We start from the raw sequence: 8,254 nt of genomic DNA on the forward strand, positions 1-8,254 counted from the left end.
GTCATCTTGGCGTTACAGTCCGGGGTGGGCCACTGCCTACTCTACAATACGCCTCCATTACTCTCGACAGTTCGCTTTTGCTCTATGTTGAGAGATTTTTATCTTTCGTATATCGTCATCTACGTCTTGCAACCATCATCTCCTTGGCCGGCCTCTCCTTCTTGCTCCTTCAGGATTTGCTTCAAATACTGTTTTGGTCGTTCTTTCGCTGCTCAGTTTTAAAACGTGTCCATACAGCCGTAATCTTTGGGACTTTATAAACCGCACATTTCCTTCATCGATTAAAACGTTGAGCTCGTGGTTATACCGTATACGGTATGTACCGTCTTCTAATCGTATAGAGCCGAATATTCTTCTAAGAATTTTTCTTTCAAATCGCATCAGTAAATTCACCTCATTAACTTTAAGGACCCATGTTTACCAGCCGTAGGTGAGAACCGGTCTTATTATAGTTTTGTACATCTATAGTTTTTGTTTCTTTGATATCAATGACGACTTCATAAGTTTTATATGTTCCAAATATGCTCTGTTAGCTGCCTGATTACGATCTTGTATAGATAAGGGTATATCCTTATTTATGCTGAGTACTACGCCTAAGTATTTAAACTCTTGCATGAACTCAAAATCATAACTTCCGATTCTGATGTGACTATCAAGAAAGGATCGTGTCATGTACTTCGTCTTTTCTTCATTTATATTGAGGCCTGCTGGTTTTGTAGCTGATGTTAATAACATACTACGAAATAAAGCGAAAAGCATTGAGGAGTTTTTATTTCACCTAATAAGGGCTGATCAAATTAGAAGTATCGGATTTTAAATTGAAATAATACAAGAAAAATTCATATTGATTGGACAATCTTTATTGTTTTTGTATATAACCATTAATGACATTTATTTTTTAAACATAATTCCACTTGCGCCGTAATTCGGTCACCCATAAACGCCAAATTTGAATGACTTGCTGGAGAGTGTCGGTCGGCATGCCATGAATAACTTTATTAATGTCGGCTTCCAATGCCTCAATCGAATCTGGTTTATCCACAAAGCATTTAAACTTCACATAATCTCATAAATAAAACTCCAAAAGTGTGATATCAGACGATCTTGGTAGCCAATCGGCTGGTCCGAGACGAGAGATAAATCGTTCACCGAAACGACGACGCAGTACATCTATTGTTTCACGGGCTGTATGGCAAGTAGCGCCGTCTTGTTGGAACCAAATGCTGTGGAGATCACATGCTTGAATTTCCGGCATCAAAAAGTTATTTACTACTGTGGGCAAAAAGTAAGGTGAATTTGGTTGTAAAATGAAAAATCTTTATTTATTCTTGTAAATCAATTTCATCCCCTTCAAAATAATCCCCTCTCGATGAAATACACTTATGCCAAAGATTTTTCCAATCCCCGAAACATGCCAAATAGTCCATTTCCGGTATAGCCATCAGCACCTTCTTCGATTCAGCTTTTATCTCCTCAATCGACTCGAAATGCGTTCCCCGGAGTGGTCTCTTGAGTTTTGGGAATAACCAGAAGTCACACGAACCCGAATCAGGCGTATACGGTGGTTGCGGAACGATATGTGTGGAATTTTTGGTGAAATGGTCACGAAGAACGAGTGCAGTGTAAGACGGTGCATTATCGTGATGCAAACACCAAGAGTTGTTGGCCCATAATTCTGGTCTTTTTAGACGAATTGCTTCACGTAAACGAAGCATAACGCTCAAATAATATTCCTTATTAACAGTTTGGCCAGGTGGAAGGAATTCATAGTACACCACACCACGAAAATCGACAAAACTGTCATCATGACCTTTATTTTTGAACGACTTTGACGTGCTCTTTTCGGTCTGGCCTCGTCTTTAGCACGATATTCGCTTGATTGGTCGGTTGTTTCAGGGTCGTAAGCATAAATCCAAGTCTCATCTCCCGTAATGATGCATTTGAGCTTGTCCTGATAGTCTGAAAGCATTGTTTCACACACATCAACGCGACGACCTTTTTCCAAGAAATTGAGAGTTTTCGGTACCAAACGAGATTTGACTTTTCGTAGGCCCAAATGGTCTTTCAAAATGGTTTTCACAGATCCTTCTGATATTCCGATCATATCAGTAAGGTCTTTAACCGTCAACCGACGATTTTTGAGCACTAACTCCTTCACTTTATTGACGTGTTGGTCATCTGTTGACGTCGATGGTCGTCCGGAGCGCTCCAAGTCATCAACACGTTCTCGACCCTCTTTGAAGTCTTTGTACCACTTATAAACATTTTTCTGCGACATTGTCGAATCACCAAATGCCTTCTGCAACATGCTAAACGTTTCCGCAGCCGAAATATCATTCCGCAAACAAAATTTGATGGCACTTCTCTGCTCAATCAAATCAGACATTGTAAAAATCGAAAAATGCACTCTTGGTCGTTTGGTAAACACAAGCGTAAATATATTACTGATAATGACATTCACATGAAAGTTGGCCCAGATGTTACTAACAGTGCTGCCAACTAGAGCGAAATTTTAATCCCGCAAAGTTTGACAAATAAATTCACCTTACTTTTTGCCCTATCATGGCCTGATAGCGTTTGCCTCTTCTTTGAAAAAAAAATGGCCCAATGAATCCATAGGCCGTTTGTAATGGCTGTTCTTGAATGGCTTCGGGTTGTTCTTCAGCCCAAATATGGCAATTTTGCTTATTGACATAGCCGTTAAGCCACTTTTCACAGAGCGTAATACAATTGTTCGATTTGTAAACGTTGTTGGAGCGTTAGTCTTTCCATGATGAGATCTCAATGAATACTGAAAGAATTATATATTTAGTTTGACATAATCACGCGTGATCTGTCAAAAAACCATGTTGGAAGAAATAACTCCAATCTGATCACTGTTTACAACTTCCACTTTTTTACAATTAACTATAATTTTAATTTAAAGTTTATTATTAATTTTTTTATCTAGGATTTAAATACGTAGGTTATTCTTAAACTCAATCATTGTAAAAATAACCCATGGTTTTATGTTTGGCTTAAATAAATAAAATAAGTAAATAAAAAGTAACCTAATTATTAGAACTTAAAAACTATTTTAATAATTTAAGAAAATGTTTGTTTCTGGGTACGTGTGACAATCAAAAACTCCAAAAAAGCTGGCTGAGCTTAAAGAGCTCAAACTCATAGTATGCTTTTTTTTTAAAGCGGAAGAAGAAATGAATTTCGCAATTATAGACAGACTTTCGAGCTACCAACCATATATATACTGTTTGATTATATTGTAAAGGACAAAATTTATTTTGCGGTTAAGTCTTTAATTAACCCAAACCAACACGATTTTGTAACTGGCCGCTCTACAGCTACTAATCATGTTGGTAATAGCGAATGCTGCAAGTCATCGTTGATTGCATTTACACTGATTTCTCTAAGCCATTTGACAAAGTTTCGCACAAGATTCTAGCAAACAAGTTAGCTTGCTTAGGTTTCCACTCTACCTTTCTGCAATGGCTTAAGTCATATTTGAAGGTCAGACGGTAAGATTGAAATCATTGAATGAACCGCTTTATTGCTACTTCAAGTGTCCCCGAAGAGTAAGATGTTTCCACTTCTTTTCATCAATGACATAAGGAAACGTTTTTCGTTTTAGATTTTCTTGCTCTTCGCGAATAATTGAACAATTTTCTTAATTATTAAGGTCTGAGTGGGTGATTCGAAGCTTCAACTTGATTTAAACAATCTTCATTGATGGTGCATCCAGTCGCGTCAGTCTTTGAATATTAAAACATGTTCTGAATTAACATTTTTGAGGCGTCAATAAATTTTTAACACGCCCTACACCATTTCTAAGAATGTATTACAAAGTGTTACAAAGTTTAAGGGTATTAAAGTTTAATTCGAAATACAATTTTCCTCCAGTGGTCATATTGCTGGTATTTTTTCAAAATCGCAGTCATTTCTAGGCTTTATTCGTTGCAATGCATCTGAATTTTCTGATCGGTACAGAGTTGCCCATATTCAACGGACCTATCTGGCAACCCTGTATCTTTTGACAAAGACGTCAGATCGCTGAATGACATACCGCGTTGGAAGCGCCAGTCCAAGCAGATTTTTACCATAGAACAGTACACGCCACGCGAGCGCTCCCAAATTGTTGAAATTTACATTCAACAAAAGAAGTCAATTGTGAAAAGAAGAAGAAGAAGAAGAAAATTGTGATTCCAATTATTCGTCGAAAGCGTATGAGGCAGTTCTGGTCTTAACAAGATGGCGCTCCACCACACACAGCTCGCACCACAATCGATTTTTTGAAGAAATTGTTTCCTCGTCGTTTGATGTCGAAAAATGGCGACTTTGACTGGCCACCGCGTTCACCCGATTTAACACCACCTGACTTATTTTTGTGGGGATATTTAAAACCAAAGGTTTATATAATATTAATACTCCAAAGACAATAGAAGAGCTCAAGAACAACATCCGTGAGGAAATAGGCGCTATTCCAGCCGAAATGTTTGCTAAAACTATGGAAAATGCTGCAAAATGGGCATAATACGCCGTACAGGCTCAAGGCGGCCATTTGAGAGATATCATATTCAAAAAGTAATGTCAACAAATCTACTTGAACCAAATAAAATGATTATTATCGTCAACATCAAAAAAATTGTGTTTTTCTTTGATTCAAAAAAAAAAAAACACATGGGTCTGTCGAATATGGGCAACCCAGTATACCTTTAAACGGCTATTCACCGCTATTGTTTGTTCTCACTTAGAGTCGGATGTTACCATTTCGATATCTTAAACCCTACTTTCGATAAATAGTATAGAGCGCAATCAAAAAATATTTCTTACGCAGACATTACGTTCTCTACGATTTAGGGCTCCTTTTCCATCCTTTAATTCTCGGCTAAACCTAATTAATTTAGAAAAGAGCAGGATACTCCTTCCATTTTCATTTATTTTCAGTGTTGTTAATGGCATTGTCGACTGTCCTATTCTGCTTGAGCGAACAAGCTTTAATGAAGTCTTCGAACTGTGTACCCTTTTTATGGAGAAAGGTTTAATACTGAATTTGTGAGTAATGCAGCCATTACTCGCGCACTTAGAGACTATAGTTCATTATCCAGTTCCAGTCCGCTTGATTTCGCTTCGCTTAGATTTAATTTTGTAAAATTTTTAAATTTAGTTACCTAGTACTGAATTTATATTGATTGCTAATATAATATTTTAGTTGCCAAATTGCTCTTGTTTTTCCATAAATTCTTGTCTAGTCTGTAACGTAATTTGTACTGCAGATTATTAAAAAAAAACATATTTATGTACTTATAAATAAAAATTTAAATATTTCCCTATAACCAAAACCGACGAATTTGTTGGAACTTATAAAGAGGAACAAATGCTACCAATTTTAGTAAGAAAACCCCAAAAACGGGAATACGGCTGTTGGTATCTCTTGCTCTCTCTCTCTTTCTTTCGCTCCATCTCTCTGTTAAAAACTTTTTATGAGTTCAGTCATATTCATTTTGCTGTTATCATTAAAATCCTAACAGTCTGCTATTTACAGTTTACGTGCAAATAGTGTGGACTCTGTTATCTTTACAGCTCTGTATCTCACTTATTTACCAGAAGAAAAGGAGAGAGAGCTAAAGACGTAGGCTAAAAGTGTACATATTTATATTTGCTTACCAATATCACATTCACGCATAATTCAAATTAACCTTTGTAGAAAATTCAAAAATGAGAGTCTTTTTAATCATTTTACAGAACACAACTGTAAATTTACGTTTTATTTTATAACAAAAGTTATAACAGTGCTGCTACTTTCTATTGTATGAATAGTCTAAAGCTTATTGTTCCTCATTTCATAGTTCATATCGGAAAAGGGTTTTTACATATTGAATTATGACTGCCTCTTTGTAAAGGAGTTAAACCAAATTTTGCAGGACTTTTCATTATATTTACCCTTACCACTGGCTTGATACGAATTAATTAATTATTTTTAGACACTTTTACAAAACTCTTACTAACGCCGAGCACTAGCACCAAAATACTCGTATCAAACAAATCGAATCATACGATTGGAAAAAACTCACAAAGAAAAATTAATTAAAACTATTTAAAATAGGTACATCAACATCTGTGCATTCATTCCCTCAAAAAGCGTTTAAATCTCAAATTGTGTCATTACACCGGAGCCTGGTATTTTTCCTCTAGCCGGGTCTACATTGAAAACTTGAGATATATGCGTCCTTCGCAAAGATCCGTACTGATCGTAAGTTCGTGTTTCTTCCGTTTCGCCTACTTCATTGGTCACATACGATTTGCATGTGTACAATGGGCAACAGAGTGGATAATTGAGAAATTCATTGGCTGGCGGTACGGGACTGCAATTGCCCTGTAATTTCGGTACTTGGCATCTGAAAGAGATCGAGCATGCGGGAATTTGATATGATTTAATTTAAAATGTGCACAATTAAATGTCTGTAATCACACACACACACACGCACCTGTCATGCCATAGCTGCAGAGTGCCCAAACATTGCACTCGTATACATTGACCCGGACGCGTGAAGGCCTCGCCGATGAAGAGCTCGCGTCCGGTCTCAGCATCAGTGCATTTGCCTTCAAAATAGCCAGCTGAAAGATCGATGATTAATGCGCATAAGTACATATTTATGTGTATATATGTATATAAAACAGCGATAAAAGGAATGAAAAAAATAAATTTTTGAGGAGATAATTTTCAAAATAATTAAAATTGTAGACATTAGATTTATTATATGTATATATGTATGTACATTTATACAAATGAGCTTGGATCATACAATAATAATACAAACAAGCACTGAACTATGTATGTACATACATTAAGGTGGGTCAATTTGTATGGTACCGTTCCCAGCAGCTTCGTATTCTACATTAAATTCTATGAAAAAAGATCCAAAGTGAATTTCGAACCCCCAAATTTTAAGAGACTACGAAAATTCAGAGAAAGTTATGGCAACGAAGAAAGAAAGTAGACAAATTAATATGGAATTAAAAATGCTATAAAACCAAAATAATTTTGAATTCGTTGTTGATGGTAAAAAAATTGTGCTCCGGAGCAAAAAATGGTAAAAGTTAGTAAAATTTAATGTTTTTGATTTGTTTGATTTTTTTTGCACGCTTTGGTTTGATTTGCATATACAAAAGAAATACATACAGCATTTTTTCATATTGTAATATTGGGGAAATCCCAATTAATGTGCTGTGTAGCGCCGTTATGCGATTAACTAAGTAAAAAATAGGCATCAAAAACAAATTCTTCGAACCAAAATATGCCCAAGCAAAAGTTGGTATTAAAAAAAATCCACCTACATTTATAATTTATATAATTCTTCATTTAACTTCGTACGAGTATTAATTAAAAATGGCTTCCCTTCAAATTTGATAGACTCGAAACTGACTTTAGAGGTATGCTCAAGTGAGCGTTTGTTTTAGAATTTCATGTACAATCCGAATCTGCTAGGAATGATGCCAAAAAAAAGAAAAAAAATATATACCCATCCTAACAAACATATGTATGTAAATGTATATAAACAACAACAGAAAAAATAAACGAAAGTTTTTGTTTTTATCTGCCTACCGCGATAAGCTGGGTTCGCTCTGCTTATTGGCGCGGGCAATGTAAGAGCAGCCCATAAAAGCAGCAATAATTTACTACAACTACAGCAGCGATAATAGAAGTGCGTACAGAGCGTGTGTGGTCCACGTGACATCATGCCCAGGCTCATTCTTGCAGAGTCTGCGATTATTTATAAACTATTTGTTTACTTAGCACCTTATGCAGTTGTGCAACTTTTCACATTTGATGACTAATTTCGTTCGTTATCAATTTGTGTATAGCCTTTCAATGAACTTGAATTTTTTTTTTTTACCAAATTGAACTTCTTAGTCAATAAATTGTATATTTTTTAATTTGTTTTTATTCGGTTTTCCTGTGCGCTTCACACGTTTTGTTGTTCGCAAATGTTAAAACGCGACTGCGGCTTAAAATCTACTTACGCTCGTATAATACGCAAAATCTGAGATTGTTTGATACTTACATTGTGTGCTCTCTTATTTCGCTTACTTTTTTCATTTAGTATTTCATATGTATGTATATTTTTTTAAGCATAGGTATAAACAACAGAGGGGCACGAATGTGTATAAAATATGCCAGTGTTTTGCAACTCAATAAAATTGTATATGTTTTGGAGTAAATATGTGGGTCATTCCAGACAAAATTAAAAACTTAAAT

At 35.7% G+C, this 8,254-nt stretch overlaps 1 protein-coding gene across 1 annotated transcript; it reads right to left on the reverse strand.

Annotated features, from left to right (window-relative positions):
- Nucleotides 1-5,719: 5,719 nt before the first annotated feature.
- On the reverse strand, nt 5,720-7,991 carry LOC129253376 (protein Vago). Its single transcript, XM_054891731.1, has 3 exons — nt 7,601-7,991; nt 6,483-6,612; nt 5,720-6,392 (listed from the first exon to the last, which is right to left on the reverse strand). Exons 1-3 carry the CDS (start codon nt 7,746-7,748, stop codon nt 6,140-6,142), a joined length of 531 nt encoding a protein of 176 aa, XP_054747706.1. The 5' UTR covers nt 7,749-7,991; the 3' UTR covers nt 5,720-6,139.
- Nucleotides 7,992-8,254: the final 263 nt, after the last annotated feature.

Source organism: Anastrepha obliqua, chromosome 1 (genome assembly GCF_027943255.1).
Source record: "Anastrepha obliqua isolate idAnaObli1 chromosome 1, idAnaObli1_1.0, whole genome shotgun sequence".
NCBI lineage: Eukaryota > Metazoa > Arthropoda > Insecta > Diptera > Tephritidae > Anastrepha > Anastrepha obliqua.

Excerpts from the sequence above, each read along its gene's own strand:
- LOC129253376 (XM_054891731.1), bottom strand. The coding sequence starts at position 7,748 with ATGAGCCTGGGCATGATGTCACGTGGACCACACACGCTCTGTACGCAC. Across the intron at positions 6,613-7,600 it reads AGCGAACCCAGCTTATCGCG|CTGGCTATTTTGAAGGCAAA; the intron begins GTAGGCAGATAA and ends TCGATCTTTCAG. Across the intron at positions 6,393-6,482 it reads CTGCAGCTATGGCATGACAG|ATGCCAAGTACCGAAATTAC; the intron begins GTGCGTGTGTGT and ends GATCTCTTTCAG.